General features: G+C 43.0%; 1 protein-coding gene across 2 annotated transcripts in view; it reads left to right on the forward strand.

The window, feature by feature from the left end:
• Klhdc1 (kelch domain containing 1) overlaps positions 1 to 22,167 on the forward strand; it is a 40,954-nt gene that overhangs the window by 4,060 nt on the left and 14,727 nt on the right. Inside the window, exons 2-9 of one of the 2 annotated variants that reach the window (XM_059279762.1) lie at positions 7,675 to 7,745; positions 8,302 to 8,419; positions 8,866 to 8,984; positions 10,977 to 11,055; positions 12,761 to 12,844; positions 14,888 to 14,971; positions 15,436 to 15,494; positions 18,359 to 18,471. In XM_059279762.1, the coding sequence (XP_059135745.1) occupies positions 7,675 to 7,745; positions 8,302 to 8,419; positions 8,866 to 8,984; positions 10,977 to 11,055; positions 12,761 to 12,844; positions 14,888 to 14,971; positions 15,436 to 15,494; positions 18,359 to 18,471 (727 nt within the window). The remainder of the gene's footprint in view (positions 1 to 7,674; positions 7,746 to 8,301; positions 8,420 to 8,865; positions 8,985 to 10,976; positions 11,056 to 12,760; positions 12,845 to 14,887; positions 14,972 to 15,435; positions 15,495 to 18,358; positions 18,472 to 22,167) is intronic. The other variant, XM_059279763.1, reaches the window with a different exon arrangement.

Genomic DNA, 22,167 nt, shown 5'->3' on the forward strand with positions numbered 1-22,167 from the left:
CGAGACAGGGTTTCTCTCTGTAGCCCTGGCTATCCTGGAACTCACTCTGTAGACCAGGCTGGCCTCGAACTCACAGAGATCCACCTGCCTCTGCCTCCCCAGTGCTGAGATTAAAGGTGTGCACCACTATGCCCATCTAAATTTTATGGATTTTTATATACACCAAGGAACACATAAAATATCACGTATAGATAAACACACTCACCTGCCGGATTAAACAGGGCCAGGGAGATGGCTCAGCAGGTCAGGGTGGTTGATCTAAGCTCAGTGACCTAAGTTTGCTCCTTGGAACCCACACGGTAGAAGGAGGCAGCTGGCTCCTGCAGGTTGTCACCTTATGGGTTATGTGCATGCCTTCTGCCCCCCACCCAAAAAAAACCCAAATATAAAGAAAAATTTTTAGAATTAGCACTATCACTTTGAAAGTTTCTTGTTTATCTTTCTTGGTTTAGCACACAGCTTTCCTCCCCCCTCCCACAGATTATCATTACTTTTGTTGTTGTTGTTGTTTTGTTTTGGCTGTGTAGTGTAGCATGCCAATATCATGGGCTGTATCTTAACATAAACTGCCTTTGAATGGGAGACTCCTTCCCAGCACGTTTAGCAGGACAACCCACACAACTTAGAGTTGTTTAGACCGTTTAGAATGGGATGTGGGGAGGAGGAGAGCCTGTGGCCAATCTTTCTTTGCGTTGTGCATATGTGTATCTGTGTGTAGGTGTGTGCACATGAGTGCAGTTGTTCAAGGAGTCCAGAAAAGAGCGTTTGGTCCTCTGAAGCTGGAGTTTCAGGCAGTGGTGAGCTATCCAGTGTGGTGTGGGAACTGAACTTGGGTCCTCTGCAAGAGCACTCATGCTCGGTCGCTGGGTCATCTCTCCAGCCCGTGTGGGGTTTCTTTTCTTTTATTAATTCCTGTGACTTTGCTCCTCTGTTGGCTGAGGGAGTTTTACATTTTCTTTTAACATCATGAAGCCTTGAAGCTCTTTCAGACAAATTTGATGCTATAATGAAACCTGCCACTTGGTCAGCACTGTTCAGGCTCGGGGTTCACTATTCCATTAGAACTGTTGACTCCGTTCTTTAATTCTTGTTACAGATCTTATGGGGGGATGCTTTTGAGTATTTAGGTCTATGTTCCATCATTGTTCCTGTTATTTTTTTAAATTACTTTTTCTTTTGAGTCAGGGTCTTTTTGTTTTGTTTTGTTTTTCCAGACAGGGTTTCTCTGCTTAGCTCTGATTGTCCTGGAACTGCTCCTTAGACCCAGGCTGGCCTGGAACTCAGATCCGCCTGCCTCTGTCTCCCGAGTGCTAGGATTAAAGGTGTGCACTGCTGCCACTGCCACCACCACCACCTGGCCTTGAGTCAGGGTCTTATGTATCCCAGGCTTCCCTCAAAGTTGCTGTATAGTCAAGGCTAACCTTCAGCCCTTGATGCTCCTGACTCTCTCTTGAGTGCTGGGATCGAGGTGTGCATTCTGCTCAGTTTATGTGCTGTGATGGACTGGGGCTTTGTGTAAACTAGGTAAGCAGTACACCAACTGAGCTACAGCCCCTGTGCCCTTCTATTTTAAGGCTGAATGTTCTGTTTTCATAATTGTCTGAGCCCTTGGTATCTACCTTCTTACCAGATGATCAATGTCTTGAATTCCTTCTTTGTCGCTTTTTAACAGTTTCATTACTCATGCATCTGTAAACAGTATAGTATTTGATCTGAGAATTATAGCATATTCTCCTTTTAGATTTATGCTTTTTTGTTTTGTTTTGTTTTGGTTCTTTTGGGGGGGGTTGGTTTTATTTATTTTTTTATTTTTTTGAGACAGTTTCTCTGTGTAGCCCTGGCTGTCCTGGAACTGCTTTGTAGACCAGGCTGGTCCTGAACTCACAAAGATCTGCCTGCCCCTGCCTCCTGAGTGTTGGGATCAAAGGCTTGTGCTACCATCTACAGGCACATTGTTTTTTAAAATCAGTTTTACTTGTTCTTTTTTAAAATCAATATGTGTATGTATATACAGCTGCTCTGTGTGTGTGTGTGTGTGTGTGTGTGTGTGTGTGTGTGTGTGTGTCTGTGTGTACACGTGTGTACCTACAGAGGCCAAAAGAGGGCATCAGATTCCCTGAGGTAGGAGTATCTGGTCGTTGTGAGCCACTCAAGCTCCTGACATGCATGCTGGGATCTAAACCCTAGCTCTCTGGAAGAACAGCAAATGCTCTTAACCACTGAGCTATCTCTACAACCGCTACTTATGTATGCTTTGTTTAACCATCCAGAGTATACTTGTATGGCTAGTCCTCTTTATCTATCTATCTATCTATCTATCTATCTATCTATCTATCTATCTAGGATTTTCGAGACAGGGTTTCTCTGTGTGGTCTTGGCTATCCTGGAACTCTTCATAGAACAGGTTGGCCTCAAACTCAGAGATCTGCCTGCCTCTTCCTCTGAGTGCTGGGATTAAACCTAGAAATTAATCTGCCTGCCGCCATCACCACCAGCATCACCACCCCAATCACCACTCCACCTGCCCCCTCTTAGTCCTCTTATTATCCATTCCAGTTCTTCAGTGCCTGTGCTAAAAAAAACTTCATTAAATATCACCAAATATTTCTCAAATACATTGCAAGCCATGATCCATTTATTTGAAGTGATTTCTGTTTAGTGTTGTGTTATGTAAACTTACTGTTACCAATATAGTCCACTGTTGGTGAATGTTGTTCTTTTTTTTTTTTTTTTTTTTTTTTTTGCTATAATCAGCAATGCTGCAGTGAGCATTCTTACATGTCTATTATACATGCACCTGGTCTGTGCATTCTCTAGGCATGTACCAAAGAATAGAATGTTGGGCCACTTGTCAGACAAATTGAATTGGAGATTTCAGACTGTTGACAAAATATTTGTATTCATTTGCATCTCCACCAGCCCCCTCATTCTTCCGCATCCTCAACAACATTTGGTACCATCTGCCCTTAATTTTTCTGCCAACACAGTGAGGGCAACATGGTATTTCATTGCGGTTTTGGTTTTCCTTGCTCAGATGAATGATGTTTGTCATGTGTGTGTGTGTGTGTGTGTGTGTGTGTGTGTGTGTGTGTGTGTGTGATATGCATGCAGGGACATGAGGACTTGGTTGCACATGTGGAGGTCAAAGGGTAACTTTCTGGAATTGTATCTCTCCTTCCACCTTGGTTTGAGGTAGGGTCCCATTGTTTCTGCCATGCTGCAGCAGATTCCAGGCTAGCTGGTGCTCGGGTCTCTGGGCAGTTCCCCTGTCTCCACCTCCATGTCTGGGTGCTAAACTGGGGTTGCCAGGCTGGTGTGGTAAGTGCTTTTCCCACAGATCCAGCTTGATTGTCAAGGTTACTGACAAGCGTCAGTTGTTTCCATAACTTTGTGGTCTGTTTGTGTTTTCTCTTTTGTGAAAATACTGGTCTGTGTGTTTTCCTGGTGGGTTGTGTTTTTGTTTTGATTTTTAAGATTCACATGAATTCTTTTAGTTTATAGTTATGTGAATTGAAAATGATGGGCCAGTGAGATGGCTCAGCAGGTGTGAGTACTTGCTGTCAACCTGACGGACCTGAGATTGATCCCCAGAACCCACATTGTAGAAAGAGAGAACCAACGCCCACATATGTCTTCTGATCTCCGCAGGTACACTGTGGCGCGCGCGCGCGCGTGCACACACACACACACACACACACACACACACACACACACTTTAAAAGAAAATGCCCTCTCACATTGGAGCAGTGGCTCAGTGGTTAAGAGTGTTAGGTGCTCTGGAGGACTGGCGTTCATTTCCAAGTGCCCACAAGGTTACTGACAATCTTCTGTAATGCCAGTCCCAAGGAATCCAACACCCTCTCCTGACCTCCTCAGTCATGTGGTGCACAGACATACATGCAAAAAAAAAAAAAAAAAAAACCCAAAAAACAAGACAAACAAATAAAAAAACCAAAAAGCACTTACACACTTAAAAATAAATACAATTTGAAAAGAAAAATAAAATGTCATTTCAGTTTGGAGTTTACCTTTAACTTTCTCAATAATTCTTTGTTTGGACAAACTTTTTTATAAACTATTCTAATATGATTTTAATTTAGTTTCAGCCTTTTCCTTGGTGCTTTGTGCTTTCTGTATCCTGTGTCCATTATTTCCTAAACATCTTAGTTTGCCTTTCATGTTTAAACCTTGCTTTAGTGGATTTTTGCTGTTGCTCTGGTTCAGTGTGAGGGATTTTTATCTCTGTCTGTCTGTCTGTCTGTCTGTCTGTCTGTCTATGTATGTATCTATCTATCTAAACTATACATGTGTCCCCTTTTCCACTCTAAGAATTGCCTCTTGGTGACTTCCTTCTTCTCCCTTGGATAATCTCAGAGGTTTATCAGCCTTCTGAAGAGTGAGCTCAATTTACTGGATCCTCCGTACTTTATTTTTCTTCGTTATTAGTGTCTATCTTTTATCACTTCTAGCACCTGTGATTTATATGGTGGTTTTTGTTTTTGTGACAGAACCTTTCTTTGCAGGCCCAGCTGTCTTGAAACTCGATATGTAGACCAGGCTGGCCTTGAACTAGCCAGGTCATCCTCCTGCGTCTGACTCCCAAGTATGGGCTAACAGGTGCGAACTCCTCCCACCAGCTTATTCTGCTTTATTTCGTGAACTTCTTGGTGCTTTTGTTTTTGTCTAGGACTGAGAATCGAACCTAGGACCTTGCCAGCAAGCTCTCTATTGCTGAGCTGTGTCTCAAGCCCTCTCTATTTGGGGACGTGTGTCACACTAGTCAGGCAGGCACTGAAGTGACTGTTCCTGGCTCAGCCTCTTAAGTATCAGAGGTGGCAGACTGCTGCACCAGCTCAGCTCTTCCTTGAACTTCTGAACTTGGACTCTTAGGTCGCTCCTTTAAAATTGGTTAACATACTTGAGGCTATCCGTTTCCTTACAGGCACCTCTTTAGCTGTAAATTTGGATAGGCAATATTTTGTCAGTTTACAATTCTAAGTATTTTTTTGTTTTGCTTCTGTTTTTTCAAGACTGGGTTTCTCTGACTTGTAGCCCTGGCTGTCCTAGAACTCCCTCTATAGACCAGGCTGGCCTCCAACTCAGATCAGCCTGCCTCTGCCTCCAGAGTGCTAAGATTAAAGGCGTGTGCCGCCACAGCCTGGCATACTTTGTATTTTTCATTATTTATTGGACCTGTAATTTACTTAAGGAAGCATTCAAAATTTCTAAACTTACAACAGTATTCTTTTAAACATTAGTTAGTTAGTTAGTTAGTTAGTTAGTTAGTTAGTTAGTTAGTTTTTATGAGACAGGGTTTCTCTGTGTGGTCCTGGCTGTCCTGGAACTTGCTCTGTAGCCCAGGCTGGCTTGAACTCACAAAGATCAGAGATTTCCTGCCTCTGCCTTCTGAGCTGGAATGAGAGGCACATGCCCCCACTGGCCTGGCACGCTTTGTCACTGAATGTGTTTCGTTTCCTCCTCTCTGCTCTTCCTCATTCTCCTTCCTTCACTTTCTTGATTTGAGGATTGCTTCAGAAGGTCTTGTTCCTTTTCAGCTTCTTTATGTTTACATAGAACTTATGTGACTTATTTTTAGTCATTTCATAGCTGCTCTACTTACTTTAATATGAATGCTTCATAAAGCTCAAAGTTAAAATTTACATTTATTTACTTATTTGTATGTGTCTGTGTTGCAGGATGTGGGTGTGCCTGCCACCACGAATGTGTAGAGGTCAGAGGACAATTTGCAGAAAAATCAGTTCTCTTCTTCCACCATGAGGGTTCCCAGAGATGTAATTCAGGTTATGGGCTTGGCAGCAAGTTCGTTCACTCACAACCTTCTTGTTGGCCCTCAAAGTTAGATTTTAAGTTAAAAGTTCCAGTACTGGGTCGGGGCTGCAGCAGAGCTGGTTGCTGGAGCATGTGCTTAGCATGCACAGAAGCCTCAGATTCAGAGGCTGCTGGCGGAGGTTGATGAGAATGAGGAGTGTTGTGATAGCAGGGTCCACTGCAGGTAATTTAGTGTGGATGGCTGGTTTGCTCCTTTGCTTCTCTGTGACGGGAGCAGAGGATTGGGAAGAGATGGAATCAGGAGAATGGGTCGGGTTAAAAGATGAGTCAAATCATATTTGGCTGCTCATAGGAACGATCCATGGAGAAGGAAACTTGATGTGGAAGAGAAGGGATTGGTTTGAAGAGGCATCTCAGTGGTTAAGAGTGTTTCCTGCCCTTCAATAAGACCTGATTCTGTTGGCAGCAGCCATGTCAGGTGCCTCCAAACCACCTGGAACTCCAGCTCCAAGGGTCCCCACGCCTTTCGCCTCTATGTGCTCCTGCACAGACATGCACACACACACACATATATTTTTTTAAGTTCCATTTAAGAAGGTGTAATGGGGTGAAGGCCCTGAGCAACTACCTCCAACGTCTTTGATTTGTGCCTCTCTTGTGTTTCTGGATCACCCCGTGACATGTTAGTCAAATAGATTTTTTTAAATCACTGGGCTAAAGTGAAGGTACAGTCAGTTTTTCAGGAATTAATCTGCTTAGCCATCCAGCATAAGTTCCATTTGCCTTTTACATGTGAGAACATTTTCCGAAGCTCTGGGAAACTATAGTAAGAGCTGTGACCTCTGCCCTCCTGGTGTTGGTGGTGAGTTGTAACAAGTAGATGTGACCTCTGCCCTCATGGTGTTAGTGGTGAGTTGTAACAAGTAGATGTGACCTCTGCCCTCTTGGTGTTGGTGGTGAGTTGCAGGCCTGCCTGAGCAGTAAAGTGAAGCATTATCTCAAACAAACAAAAACCAAATAATGTTTTTTAAGGTGTAAAGAGATCCAAGGTAACAGCTTTTCAACCTGCTGGGGGAAACTAATCACAGAAGTTTCCCACGAATCGCCAGGCCTGGGAATCACGAGTAAACCAGGCTTCGGAGACAGTGATGCTGAGGACACAGTAGGCACTCATGGAGCAGTACTTTGTCGTTGGACCACCAGCCTGCAAATAACAACATGGAGACTCGTTATTAATTATGAAAGCTTGGTCATAGCTTAGCAGTGGTCCCATTAGCTCTTATAACTTAAATTAGCCTGTTTTTACTAATCTACCTTCTTCCATATGGCTCGGTTACCTCTACTTTGTACCATATGTCCAACCTCTCCAGTGTTTCCCTGGTGTCTCTATACTGCCCATCATGCTTCCTCCACATTTGGCTGGTGACTCTGCCTTTCTTCTTCCCAGAGTACTCTCTGTCCCCGGAAGTCCCGCCTAACCTCTTCCTGCCTAGCTATTGGCCATTCAGATCTTTATTACACCAATCACAGCAATCCATCTTCACACAGTGTGCAAATGTCCTACAACACACTCAAAATGCATTCAATGGGTTAAGGTATCTGGTGCAGTGTGCCTAGTTATATCTTCAAAAAAAAAAAACTTCAAAAACCTTCTTTCCCCAACTGTCTTCACTCTGAAGAGTCTTCTATAATGTGTGACCTACGATGCTCTGCTGTGTCTTTTAGTGTTTTTCTACGTGAAAAGTTAGCTACCTTAAGCCTTTTTCTTGAGACTCAGATATTTTTCATTTTATTCTAAACACTTGTTTCAGCTTTTCTCACCCCAAGGAACTATTTGTTACTATATAATTGAAAAATGGTAATTTGTATATTCTTTATTTTTAGTCTATTGAAGACAATGAGGTATATTTGCCGAATGATGAAATTTGGACCTATGATATTGATAGTGGACTGTGGTAAGTAATTTTAAATCATAAAATGTCAAGTCTTCTAACTGAGAGAGGCTTTAATAGACTACAGGGAATTCAAGAGCATACTTCGACCATCCGACATTTATGATGTCCACCTCTCCTCTCTCCAGTTCATTCCCTGTCCCTCATCCCTTCCCTGCTGCATTCCTTGTCCCTCACCATTCCTTTCAAAGCCATCACTGTCTCTGAACACTGTTTTACACAGCTGATTCCCAGTTTTACTCAGTGACAGTGAGAAATTTGTGATTATCCCCCTTCCCCAGCTGGATGAAGAGTCTTTATTATGGATCTCTTTACACTTTTTTATTTGTTGTTTTCTTTTATTTGGGGGATAGGGTCTCACTTTGTAACCCAGACAGGCCCACAATCTCATTGTCCTGTCTCAGTTTCCCCAGCACTTGGGACTGTGACGGCACCTGGCTACAACTACATTTTACTTATAGTTGGCCATGATGCTTTTCATGGGAAGAGTACTCAGGGAGTTTAAAGGGAGCTTTTGTCTTCTGGAAAGCTAAGAGATTCTCTGTGGTCCTTGTTGCAGGAAAATGCACCCAATGGAAGGAGAGCTCCCCACCTCCATGTCAGGAAGCTGTGGGGCTTGCATCAATGGCAGGCTGTATGTTTTTGGAGGATATGATGACAAAGGATACAGCAACCGAGTAATCCTTCCTTTTATTTCAAGAGTGCAGCCAAGTTAATTTCCGATGTGCCGTCTCACGTCACACATCCGCACATATTTTAGAAAGAAGATAACTGGAGTGCATCCTGAGTGTGTAGTCACTAGGCATTAAAGATAGATGGAGAACACAGCAGCCATGTTCTTTCTCCGTGGTTCGCTACTTCAGTTAGCTGCATTCTCCATGGTTACCCACAGGCAAGGGAGGGTGGGTACACGGAGGGACGACAGGACACCGTTGCGGTGTGTTTTACACATCATTTGCTTCTGGAAGCCTTTCTTGTTTTCATCAGTTCTATGATTTAAATTTTCTAATGGATATTTATTGGAAATAAACGTTGGGTTAGTTTTTGGATGGCAGTCCCCTCCCCCTACACAGATTTTTTTTCCAGATGCCTGGGTCCTAACAGTACTGTCATCTTTTAAAAGCTTTACATTGTCAATTTACGAACAAGAGATGGAACTTATACCTGGGAAAAAATCACCAAGTTTGATGGCCAACCACCCACACCACGTGACAAGCTTTCCTGCTGGGTGTATAAGGACAGGTAAATTTGCACCTGAACTTTAATGTCCTGAAGTTAGGATACAGCCTTTGGCCAAACTGCAGGAAACGCCACGTTTTCTGGTAATTATAGACGTTGATGTCAGTAGCAACTGCAGTCCTAAACCTGGTAAGAACTGCGTCATAAAAGTGAACATGGAAGAAGGATATTTGGATTTTTTCACCTTGAATAATTCATTTAAGTTTCTAGATCATCAGCACATTGACATGATTAAAAACTGAAGCCATGTTGAAAAGTACACGGCGGAAGGCCAGCTGCCTCTGTGTACCTGTCCACCTTGACTTCCCTTTTGCCCCTACCACAAAAGCCCGAAGTCTGTATTTCTTTTGTTCTTAGGGTGTGGCTTCCACACATCTGCTCCTGGAATCTTCTAAACTGTAGACCTCAAAAGCCTATTAAAGCACAGTCCCTGGCAGTCTGAATTTTCGAAACTCCTCAAATGATTCCAAGGAACAACTTTGCTCAAGTCCAGGCGTCTCCAGTGGTTGAAAGCTGAAATCGTCTCCAGGAGATTTGTTTACCTGTCCTCTCGAATTTCAGCTCCTTTTCCACTTCAGTTCTTAGAATTTAACCCAGGGCTTCACACAAGCTAGGCAAGCACTATCCTACTAATTATACCGCAAGCCCCTATTCCAGCTTTTGATACTGAGCTACAGAGTCAGGACATGAGTTCACAACCGCTAGGCTGGCTTTCTTCTGACTCTAATTTGCTATCCCAGCCCAAGCATGACTATTGGCAGCTTGGTGGTTTTTCTCTACAAGTCTGTATATACCTAGTTTCCTCTCTCCTGCCCTTGCAGGAGAGTGCCTGTGGGTCTCTTCTCTCCTACTGTGGGTTCATCGCCTGCTGGAGTTATTTCCTTTATGTCTCATTGTTCCCTCAGTTCTTTGATGTTTTAAACTATAATTGTGTAGTTTATTTGGTTTGTTTAGGTGGTTAAGGTAAGAGAAGCAATCTATTTCAAATTCCTTTTTAAAAAAGTGATTTTATGGAGCTGAGCATGGTGGTGCACTTTAATCCCATACTTGGATGGCAGAGGCAGATAGTTTTCTGTGAGTTCCAGGCCAGCCTGGTCTACAAAGCAAGTTCCAGGACTGTTGCTAATTAGTCAATAAATAAAACACTGATTGGCCATTGGCTAGGCAGGAAGTGTAAGCGGGACAAGGAGGAGAATAAAGCTGGGAAGTGGAAGGCTGAGTCAGAGAGACACTGCCAGCCGCCACGATGACAAACAGCATGTGAAGATGCCGGTAAACCACGAGCCATGTGGCAAGGTATAGATTAATGAAAATGAATTAATTTAAGCTGTAAGAACAGTTAGCAAGAAGCCTGCCACGGCCATACAGTTTGTAACCAATATAAGTCTCTGTGTTTACTTGGTTGGGTCTGAGCGGCTGTGGGACTGGCAGGTGAGAGAGATTTGCCGTGACTGTGGGCCTGGCAGGAAAACTCTAGCTACACAGGACAGCCAGGACCACACAGAGAAACCTTGTCTCAAATAAATAGATAGATAGATAGATAGATAGATAGATAGATAGATAGATAGATAAATAGATAGATTAAAAATAAATAAATAAAATGATTTATTACTTATTTTTGTTTTAAATGTGCATTGGTGTTTTGCCTGCATGTATGAGGGTATTGAGCAGACAGTTGTGAGCTGCCATATGGGTGCTAGGAATTGAACCCTGATCCTCTGGAAGAGCAGCCAGTGCTCTTAACCACTGAGCCATCTCTTCAGCCCCTCAAATCCCTTTTGTGTGTGTGGCTTTGGAGGCAGGGTCTCACTCTGGAGTTGGCCTTGAATTCATTATGTAGCCCAGGCTGACTTGGGAACGCCTGGGAAGCCTCCTGTCTCAGCTTCCTGAGTGCTAGAATTGCAGGCATGGGCAATGGTGCCCAGCTATTGCAACCAGCTCTCAACAAACTAGAAGCAAGACCGCCAAAGTGTGTCCTTTGCGTTTGTTTTTCAGATTAATATATTTCGGTGGTTATGGGTACAGGAGGCACAATGAACTTCAAGACTGTTTTGATGTCCATGATGCATCTTGGGTAAGGAAGTAATTACTCTTTAATTTTTTCCCTTTAATTCAGCATCACTTTAAGCCTTAGGAATAATGACTTAAATCATTTTCTCTCTCTCTCTCTCTCTCTCTCTCTCTCTCTCTCTCTCTCGCTCTCGCTCTCGCTCTCGCTCTCGCTCTCTCTCTTTTTCAAGACAGGCTTTCTCTGGTAGCTTTGGAGTCTGTGTGTTGTTCGAATCTTAGGTGATCTTTTAATAAAAAAACCCAGAGCCAGATATGCGGGTGAAAGCTGAAAGATCAGAGAAGCAGAACAGCCAGCCACTAGTTCTTACCTTTACAAAATCCTCAGCCTAAAGAGAGAGAGTTCCTGCTTCCTCACGCCTTATATACCTTTTTCTGCCCTGTTATATTACTTTTTGGGATTAAAAGTGTGTGTGCTTCCCAAGCAAAGGCATGAGATCTCAAGTGCTGGAATTAAAGGCGTGTGCCACCACTGCCTGACCTCTGTGTCTAATCTAGTGGCTGGCTCTGTGCTCTGATCCTCAGGCAAGTTTATTAGGGTACACAATGTATCACCACTGTTGGTGGACCAGGCTGTCCTGGAACTCAGAGAGATCTACCTGCCTCTGCCTCCCGAGTGCTGGATTTAAGGTGTTAGTCACCACTCCCAGCTATGCAAAACATTTTTTAAATTGGGGGGGGGCACTAAATCGCTTGGTAAAGTAGAAGGGATCAATTAGAACCCAACTTTAAAATTATTTATTTATTTACTTACTTACTGATTTTTCGAGACAGGGTTTCTCTGTGTAGCCCTGGCTGTCCTGGAACTCACTCTATAGACCAGGCTGGCCTCGAACTCAGAGATCTGCCTGTCTCTGCCTCCTGAGTGCTTGGATTCAGACATGTGCCATCCATGCCTACTGAACTTAACTTTTTTTTCTTTTTTTTTTTTCTTCTTGAACTTAACTTTTTTTAACCTTTATTTTTATAATATGTGTATAGATGTTCTTCCTGCATGTATGTCTGTACACCATGTGTGTGCAGTTTTGGCAGAGTCTGGGACTAGAGTTACAAACAGTTGTAAGCCGCCATGTGAGTGCTGGGAATTGAACCTGGGTCCTCTGGAAGAGCAGCTAGTGCTCTGAAATGTCTAGCAGTCTTTCCAGCCCACTCCCCGCCCCCCCCCCCCCCGCCACTCCCCAATAGGTACTTTTTTGAATACAGGAAACAACAGCCATCTGAAGTTTATTATAGCAAAGATAAGGTTTGGAATAGGTTTCAAAACATAAATATTCGCCGGGCGGTGGTGGCGCATGCCTTTAATCCCAGCACTCGGGAGGCAGAGCCAGGTGGATCTCTGTGAGTTCGAGGCCAGCCTGGGCTACCAAGTGAGTTCCAGGAAAGGCGCAAAGCTACACAGAGAAACCCTGTCTCAAAAAAAAAAAAAAAAAACAAACAAAAAACAACAAAAAAAACCATAAATATTCATTCTCGTGCATCTGAAGAAGAGGAAACTCGTCGAGTGAGGGGGTCGCAGTACTGGAGGTGGGCGACACTTCGGCACTTCGGCATGGGCTTGAGGGGCAGCTGTGAGGTGTGGCGTGCGCCTGGCTTTACCACTGTGAGGACACTCAACTGCTTGTGTGTGGTGCCCGTCGCTTCACCAGTAAATATGTAGCAGAACTGTGCTGGGGTTTGGCTACGAAGCTCTCAACTGTTTGCTTCTGTTTTAGGAAGGGCAGATATTCTGGGGTTGGCACAACGACGTCCATGTGTTTGACACAAAGACAAGGACTTGGTCTCAACCAGAAATTAAAGTAAGTGCTACTGAGTTACCTGGAGGCCTCTGGAGCTGAAGCCCTTCCTCTCCCCAGTTCCCTTTCTTAATAAACTCTTTTCTGCTTCTGGAGGGAAGGGAGGATGTTACTTTTATAGCCGTGGATATTTTCAAAATCTCTTTTCTTCCTAAGTTACTTGGTTTTAGTAATTGGGTTTGTAATTGCATGTAAAATAATTTCCTCTCTTCCTCCCCTTCTGTCTTTGGTGTTTTGAGAGGACCTCACTACGTAGACTACACTGGCCTCAGACTTCTTCCAACCTCTACCTCCCCAGTGCTAGGATTAAAGGTGGGGCCACTACAGCCAGCCGAAGAAGCGCCCTTGAAAAGTTCCCTTAAAAACTACTAACAATTACTTTTCTCTCTTTCTTCCTTTTTCTTTTTTTTTTTCCTTTGTTTTTTAGACAGGGTTTCTCTGTGTAGCCCTGGCTGTCCTGCAACTCGCTGTATAGACTAGGCTGGTGTTGAACTCACAGAGATCCAACTGCCTCTGTCTCCTGAGTGTTGGAATTAAAGGCGTGCGCCACCACTGCCAGGCTTGGTTTTTTTTTTTGTTGTTTTTTTTTGTTTTTTGTTTTGTTTTTTTTTGAGAAAGGGTCTCAGGTAGACCAGGCTGACCTCAAACTTGCTCTGTAGTTGAGGCTAGCCTTGAACTCCTGCCTCTACCTTCCTGGTGCTGGTATTACAGACATGACTGACAAGCTCAGCCTCCATAATCACTCTTTACCCCTAAGTGTCTGCGTGAATTATTAGAGTTCATTTTTTAAAACAGAGTCCATGAGGTTTTTTTTTTTTTTTTTTTTTTGAGACAGGGTTTCTCTGTGTAGCTTTGTGTCTTTCCTGGAACTCACTTGGTAGCCCAGGCTGGCCTTGAACTCACAGAGATCCGCCTGGCTCTGCCTCCCGAGTGCTGGGATTAAAGGCGTGCGCCACCACCGCCCGGCTGAAGTGGTTTTTTTTTATTTATTTATTTTATTTATTTATTTATTTTTTTGAGTTTTTCTTTTCTTTGTTCCCCCAGTGCTGAGATCAAAGGAACCGCCTCATATGTACTAGGCCAGCACTCTACCACTGAACTGTACCCTCAGCTCAACACCTGTGTTTTTACAAACCTGTGAGCTACATGCAATTTTAGCAAGACAAAATACATTATCAATATTATTTTATTTGCTAGACACCAAACATAAATTCTGATTCATTTAATCACTATATAGAAATTAAACAGAATCAACACCTTTTAAAGATTTGTTTTTATTTTATGTGTGTGGGTGTTTTGACTGCATATATAAATGGACAACATGTGTGTATTGCCTGAGGAGCCTGGAAGAGGGTGTTAGATCCCCTGGAACTGGAGTTACAGAGGGTTGTGGGCTGCCATGTGTTGCTGGGAACCAAACCAGGTCCTCTGCAGGAGCAGTCAGTGCTCCTGACCACTGAGCATCCCTCCAGCCCTGGGAATCAACTTTTTAGAATGGTTTTCTCTTAACTGAACAGTTGCAGAGGTAAATGTTAATTCCGTATCACCAGCTGGATCTCAGCACAGTTATTCAATTGAAGAACCTGAGACGTCAGGTGAACTTCACTCAAGATAAAGGAGAGAGAAGTTGTTTTTATAAATAATTCCAAGAGTTTTAGGAAGAAAAAAAATTAAACCAAACCAAAACAACTTCTAAAATCCAGCATGTCTAGGAAATGATTAAGGGCTTCTCTGATTGACTTAAAGCATCAGTGAAGTTGCTTTGTGAATTTGAGACTTTGGGGCCATAAATAAATTCTTAGAGTGTTAGTTGGGTCTTTGGTGTGGAGTAAGGGGAGAAGAGAAGAGATTATTTTTAATTTGATCTTTAAAATCTTTATATTTCAAGCTAAATTTATATGACCTTTCATTTTGTTAGGGTGGTGGGCATTTAAGGGCAGAGGGGTGCATTTTCTTCTCGAAGAAGCTGTTTGTAGCTCTGACTGAGCACAGGATGTGGCTGGTACAGTTGCCTCAATCTGCCTCTGTTCTGATCTCTGCTTGCAGGGTGGAGTTCCGCCACAGCCACGAGCCGCGCATTCATGTGCAGTTCTGGGAAATAAGGGGTATATCTTTGGTGGACGCGTCTTGGTCAGTGTTTTCAATGGAAATGATATTTTCATGTGTGATGTTTATAAAAACCTGTCCTCTGATTTTGTGGAGCATCCGAACATTGAAATAACCTGGAGATTAAGCTGCACCCAGTACTAATTTGTGTTTATCTTCTGTTTCCCAAAGAGACCCTCCACATGCTGTCATAGATGATTTTTAATCATATTTTAATGAGGGGAACCCTTCCCTTGAGTGCAGTGTCAGGAATGTTTAATTTCTTGTCCTCTCTTTAGTTTAAACCCAGCTCTTCCTTTTCCCTGTCTGGCACATGATTCTGGGAGCTCCATGTTAATTTTCTTAATGCTTAGAGTTGATTTCCAATGTATAAGCTTCTAGTGCTGAGTAGAATAGGGCAATTTATGCTTAATCTGAACTTGTCTGAAGACTAACATTTATTCCATAAAAGAGTTAAGACATCTCCAATTATCATGCTTTTGTTTTAGCAAACTAGGATGAATGACTTGCACTGTCTAAACTTAGACACCTGGACTTGGTCTGGAAGGTAAGTCTGAAGTCTACCTTCCAATCTGTAGGGGTGGGTGTGGGCAGAGTCCAAACTTGGGTCTCTGAAATTGAGTTGATTTATTTTTTTTAAATTATATGTCTAAACAAGAAACATAAAATTTAAATTTACTTCCTTCTTCCCTCCCTCCTTTTCTCCCTCCCTCCTTCCCTCCCTCCTTCCCTCCCTCTTTCCCTTCCTTATGGGACAGAATCTCACCAAGTGGCCCAGGCTGGCCTTGAACTCTGGGTTGTCCTGCCTCAGCCTCCCAAGTGAAAGGATTACAGGTACCACAGTCAACTAAATGGAGCTTATGCAAATTATATAAAACATAAAGTTAGCAAGAGTTGAAAAAATCATGTGAAAATATTGGCTTTATAATAAGTATTCTCTGGGGACTGGTCACTACAAGAGATGGAGTGATTGAATGGAGTCATTTCACACACCTAGATAATGAAATGGAGAAAAGTCAAATTTCGTTTGTGGCTCATTATATTGTTTAGCAACAGAATATATTTAGGTATTAATTTGGACATTCCTATAGTGCAATGGAATACTTCATTATAATAATACTCTATTTATAATTCTACAGAGTGAGTTCTAGGACAGCCAGGGTTACACAGAGAGACCCTGTCTAGAAAAACAAAACAAAACAAAAAAACCCATGAGGACCAGGGAAATAGCTCAGCCAGGAAGTGCCTGCCCAGCAAGCATGAGGACCCAGCCCAGGTCCCCAGAACCCATATAAAAAGCCAGGCAAAGTGGTGTGTGCTTTTAGTCACAGCACTGGAGAGGCAGAGACAGGTGGATTCTTAGGGCTAATTGCCAATCAGCCTCCTCTGAGGCAGCAGGTTCCAGGCAGGTGAGAGACCCTGTCTCAAACAAACAAACAAATCAAACCAACGCAGACAGCTCCTGAGGCACAGCCCCTGTTGCTGACCTTGGCCTACACACACACACACACACACACACACACACACACACACACACACACACACACACATACACACACACAAATAAAACCATGAATAGCCAGTGATGGTGGTGCACCATGTAATCTCACTTGTAAACTCAATTTGCTGAGGCAGAAAGACAATGAGTTTGGAGTTAGCGTTGGCTACGTGGCAAATTTGAGACCTGCCTGGGGTACATAGCAAGACCCTGTCTTTAAAACAACCCAACACCCCCAAAATAAAAAATAAAGCCATGAAAGTGTGAGAAAAAAAAAGCAAATTATTCTTAAAAGTTTGGTATTACAGATTATGTGAACCTGAACTTGGTAAGTGAAAAAGACTAATTCATAAAACCAGCTAAAGATTAAACATTTCTCTACAAAAAAAAATGTACACAAGGGCTGGAGAGATGGCTCAGCGGTTAAGAGCACTGCCTGTTCATCCAGAGGTCCTGAGTTCAATTCCCAGCAACCACATGGTGGCTCATAACCATCTATAATGAGATCTGGTGCTCTTTTCTGGCCTGCAGGCAAACATGCAGGCAGAACACTATATATAATAAATAAATCTTTAAAAGATAAAGTACACAAAATGCTAAAAGGCATATTGGAAAATGTAAACCAGAAATAAACTGAAAGCAATATTTATAGCATTTTTTTAAAAGAGAAAGATAAAGTCAGAGATCTCCAAGAACTTAGAGGGGGAAAAAAAAAAAAGAAGACAGTCTCATAGGGAAGCGGGAAAGGACACAGATGAGCAGCTCACAGAAGGAATGGGTGACCAGAGGCCACCGTTCTGAGCTGTGACAGCACACTTGGTAGAAGTATGCTGGCACAATTGTTTCCAATGTGCTTAAAAAAGACAATGGAGCCAGGCGCGGTGGCGCACGCCTTTTCTCCCAGCACTCAGGAAGCAGAGGCAGGTAGGTCTCTGTGAGTTTGAGGCCAGCCTAGTCTACAGAGTCCAGGACAGCCAGGGATATGTAGAGAAACTCTGTCTCCAAAAACAAAACAAACAACAACAACAACAAAAAAATCAACTAAAAACAAAACAAAAACTAGACAAAGCTTGAGCTCAGTCCTCTTGTCTGCCGTAGGGACTGTTTAATCACAGCATTGGTGCCCAGAGGGCCGCCAGGCTTCCAGTAACAAAAGACATGACTTTGTGGAAGCATCATAGAACATACAGAGTGAAAAGAGGTGCAGAGCCATGTGTGACCCCATTTCTGTATTCTTAGTAAGCACGTTTACACAGAAGTCCTAAGAGATACATGCCAAATTAATGTTAGTTCCCCTTGCTGGGGGTTATAGTAGTCTCCTTTGAAAACCTGTTTGTGGTTGTTAAATGATTTATAACAAGTATTTACCTACCTACCTACCTTTCTTTCTTTCTTTCTTTCTTTCTTTCTTTCTTTCTTTCTTTCTTTCTTTCTTCCTTCCTTCCTTCCTTCCTTCCTTCCTTTCTTTCTTTCTTTCTTTCTTTCTTTCTTTCTTTCTTTCTTTCTTTCTTTCTCCCTCTCCCCCTCTCTCTCTCCTCTTCCTTCCCTCCCTACTTTATTTCCCTCCCCTCCTTCTTTCCTCTCTCTTTCTTTCCAAGCAAGATCTCTGTATATAGCTCAAGCTGACCTTGAAGTCACTGTGTAGCCCAGGCTACCCTCGAATGCACAGTCTTATTTCAGCCTCTTGGGTGCTGGGATTACAAGGATGCACCTCCACTCCCTAGCTCAGCTTTCTGAGATGAGTGTGGTGGTGAATGCATAGCACTAATGGCCAGGCAGGAGCATCGTGAGCCAAAGGCCAGCCTGCCTACATGATGAAACTGTCTTGGGGAAAAAATAAGACCTGAGATGATAAAAAAAAAATCTTTTCATTTTGCTTAATTCAAAGTTGGATCTTTTTTTTCTTGCTACAGGATTTCTGTTCATGGAGAAAGCCCCAAACATCGGTCATGGCACACGCTAACAGCCATAGCTGAGGATAAGCTTTTTCTATTTGGCGGACTAAGTGCAGATAATATCCCACTAAGTAAGTCCGCACAGTTTAGCATGCAGCCATTACCTCTTTCACCCCACGGCTTGGAGTGTACAGCACCAGGTGGTAGGCATCCATGGAGGGGCATGTCTGTGTCCCAGTCCCTGCCTGGGGAGTGTGGGAGCCAAGTGTGGTAATGGCCTGAGGGGCCCTCTTTCCTGGTGGTGTGGATGGTTACAAACTATCTTACATTTCTTCCTGTTCGCTGTGTGAGAGCGTGAAAATATATGCAAGATGTGCCACAGTGTGTGTGTGGAAGACAGGACAGTTTATGGGAGTTGGTTCTCTCCTAATACCATGTGGGTTCCAGGGCTCAAACTCAGGTCTGGCAGCTGGTGTCTTTACCTTCCGAGCCATCCTTTTGTTTGTTTGTTTGTTTGTTTGTTTGTTTTGATGCACTGTATTTCACACTTCTACTGAAGTCATTCTTTCCTCCCTGTGTTCCCAGCCATGTTCACTCTGTGAGTTGACGTGACGGGCCAGGGTCACAGCACACCTGTACAGTGTTTGCCCGACAGGTGTATGGTCAAGGCCCTAAGAGAGAGGAGAGAGAAAACTTAAAGCCCCCTTCCATCTCCACATCCCATGATTCTGTCTTGATTGTTTGTCTAGATGCTGTTGTACTGTAAGCTAGAATATGATGACAGTCTTCCCTGAGGCTGGAAAAGCCAGGCGGAAGCCAGTGTCTTCTTTTTGTTCTAGAACTAGAGTTCTCAGTGGAATCCTGTAACTCTGGTTATCTCCCGCCGCTTTGTGGGCTTCAGGGACAGAGCCCAGTCCTCGGGTCTGGGCAGCAAGCACTTGTACCCACTGAGCCATCCCGCTGACCCAGAAGTCACTGCTGATTCTATTAGCTATGAGTTTTCCAGTGCAGGTTTTCCATCAGTGAACTGTGGCATCAGAACACACACCTGATCAAGGATATGTGTGGCTGCCTTTGACATGTTAGACTATTTTCTTAACCCAAAATTTTCTCCTTTTTTCCATTTTATTTATTTATTTAGTGTGTGTGTGTGTGTGTGTGTGTGTGTGTGTGTGTGTGTGTGTGTGTGTGTGTGTAGAAATGGGTGTAGAAATCAGAGGACAACCTTGAGGAGTCAGTTCTCTCCTTCTTTCGGGTGGACCCTGGGAACCACTCGTAAGTCTTGGCAGCAGGTGCCTTCATCTGCTGAGCCATCGTGGGCTCTTAACCAAAACATTTTAGAGATTTTTTCATTAAGAAACTTCACATATCCTTAAAACTATCTATAATTCTTTCTGTAGGGGGCCTAGGAAATTCAATTGGAAAAGTGTTTGTGTGCAAGTCTGAGCACCTGAATTCTGACACCTGGGTGAGGTGCTTTTGTAATCCCAGTCTTGAATGAGATGGGATTCCTAGAGCTCCCTTTCCGGCAGTCTAGTCGATCAGTTTAGCAGTCTGAGAGTCCAGCTTCCAGCCCCTCCCCAGAGTTCCAGGCAAATGCTCTTCATACTACGTTCTGTCTTGTTCTTCTGTGTTCTTTCTTCTCCTTTCTTCTGCCAGTTACAAACTTCCAAGCATATGTATCTATGTTTGTTTTATTTATACTTTATTTGTACTAACTTGTTAGTAATAAAAAAGGTTACAAAGCAAAATTCTCAGGGTCACAAGCATTCTTTGTAGATGTGATAAAATTCTCATGTAGCAAAGATTTGGTCAGCTTAATTGGTGGTGACAGCAGCTGCAGGTTGTAAAAGTTCCTGTTTATCCCTAAAAGGGACAGCACAAGGGTTACAAAGACACTAAACTAAGGAGAGAGCTAAGGAAGAGGCAAAGAATACGTGTGCTGTCTTACATTCCTTAAGTGTAACTAATAATGTAGGCTAGTATTTTGTAATCAGTAAGACGCAAAAAAGGCAAAGACGGAATAAGTGCCACTTTCTTGTGGCTTGGAGAACGCAGCTCCCTGCAAAAGTAGGTACAATGAATAACCATGGTAACCTGCGTAAACAAAGAGGAAGCAAACAGTGCGTGCTCAGAAGTTCCACCAAAGCTGGCTACATAGAAAAAGGGGCATTTCAGATTTAAGAATACATTTTTCTGTCCTACAGTAGTCTCAGAACCCACAGCGGAAACCCAGTAACTTTTTTGTAGAAAGCTGAGAGATAGGGCAGTTATCTTGTAACTGGCAAACTTCGGGGCTTTTTCTGAGCATAACGGTGAATCCTTTCCATACTAGGTTAGATTAATTAGTTGATTTATTGTCTGTAATTCACATAAAATCCAAGACTGAAGGGTGAACAGTTAGTAAACTGAACTTAAAGACTGGTGTGGACATGTATACATTGTATATATTACTTTTTTGGAGTCAGAGAAAGGAGGTGCTGTGGCTCTGATAAGGGCCAGTGGGGGAAGCTTAGGGCAATATAAGTCAATATTGATCTCTTAAAAGACTGTGATATAACAAGGCCAGACATCTACAATACCACTCCAGTTTGCTATTAATCTTCTGAAGGGCTTTGATCCTACAAGGCTAGACACCTGCAATTCCACGAATAAAATCTGTGAAAGTTCCCCTTGTGATCTGTCCACAATGACACTTGTCTGGCCAAATTGCCCTGTCAATAAGGCTAATGATAGAGAACAGGCTTCTAAGTGTTTACAGTCCACATGGAACAATAGATCTAGTTATGAAGCGTATTTTTATATGTTTCTATTCATCAAAATTATACAGCTAAATGAGAAGTCATCTTCCTGATCATCCACAAATATGTGTGCCCATAAGACTGAGATGTAATCATGAGATTACATATACACATGACATGAAAATGCATGGCAGTGGGGAGATGTCAGAGCTGGTTGTGCACAAGTGAAATCACAGACAGAAGCAACAGTTTCCTCAGAGTCCGTGGCCCTGTGAGCCCGGGCTGACAGGGTCTCCACCAGAGAGCTGGTGGGTTGACATCCGGACACTGTTTGTTACCTGCTGTATTTATGTCGTGGCCCGTGACAAATCAGTGGACTCTTAGGTCACAGTGAGAGAGATCCTTAAAAAAGGATGGAGTGCCAACTGAGAAAGACCAGTGTTGACCTTTTATCTTAGATCTGTCAAATAGAACCTGAATGCAGCCTCCTTTTTAATAACGTATTTGAGCATCAGTAATCTAGCCACCAAACTCCACAAGTTCCTAGTTGGACTACTAATTATTCTTAAAGATTATTATTCTTCAGTTTCTGAGTTGTTTTTTTCTTTTAGAGACTTTATTTTTTTTTAGATTTTATTGATTGATTGATTGATTTTGAAGCCCAGCCTGACTTCAAACTCACTATATAGCCAAGCATGACCTAAACTTCTGATCCCCTTGCCTCTGTACCTCCTAGCTGGTGGGTTATTACATATTACAGGCATGCACCAACATGCCCTGCTGAGATTTTTAATTGAATTGGAATATAATAAGACTGACATTTGTACATTTCACTAGAGATTAGTATTTCTTTAAATTCTATGTGTATGGAAGTTTTGCCTATATGTGTGTCTGTGCACCACATGTGTTCGGTGTCCACAGAGGCCAGAAGTGGGCATTGGATCCATTGGAAATGTAGTTACGGATGGTTGTGAGTCATCGTGTGGGTGCTGGGAATAGATCCCAGCTCCTCTGGAAGAGCAGCTTGTGCTCTGAACTCTGAAAAATCTCTCCAGCCCCAGACTTGCTATTTTTGATCATTAGCAT

Source organism: Peromyscus eremicus, chromosome 14 (assembly GCF_949786415.1).
Source record: "Peromyscus eremicus chromosome 14, PerEre_H2_v1, whole genome shotgun sequence".
Taxonomy (NCBI): Eukaryota; Metazoa; Chordata; class Mammalia; order Rodentia; family Cricetidae; genus Peromyscus; species Peromyscus eremicus.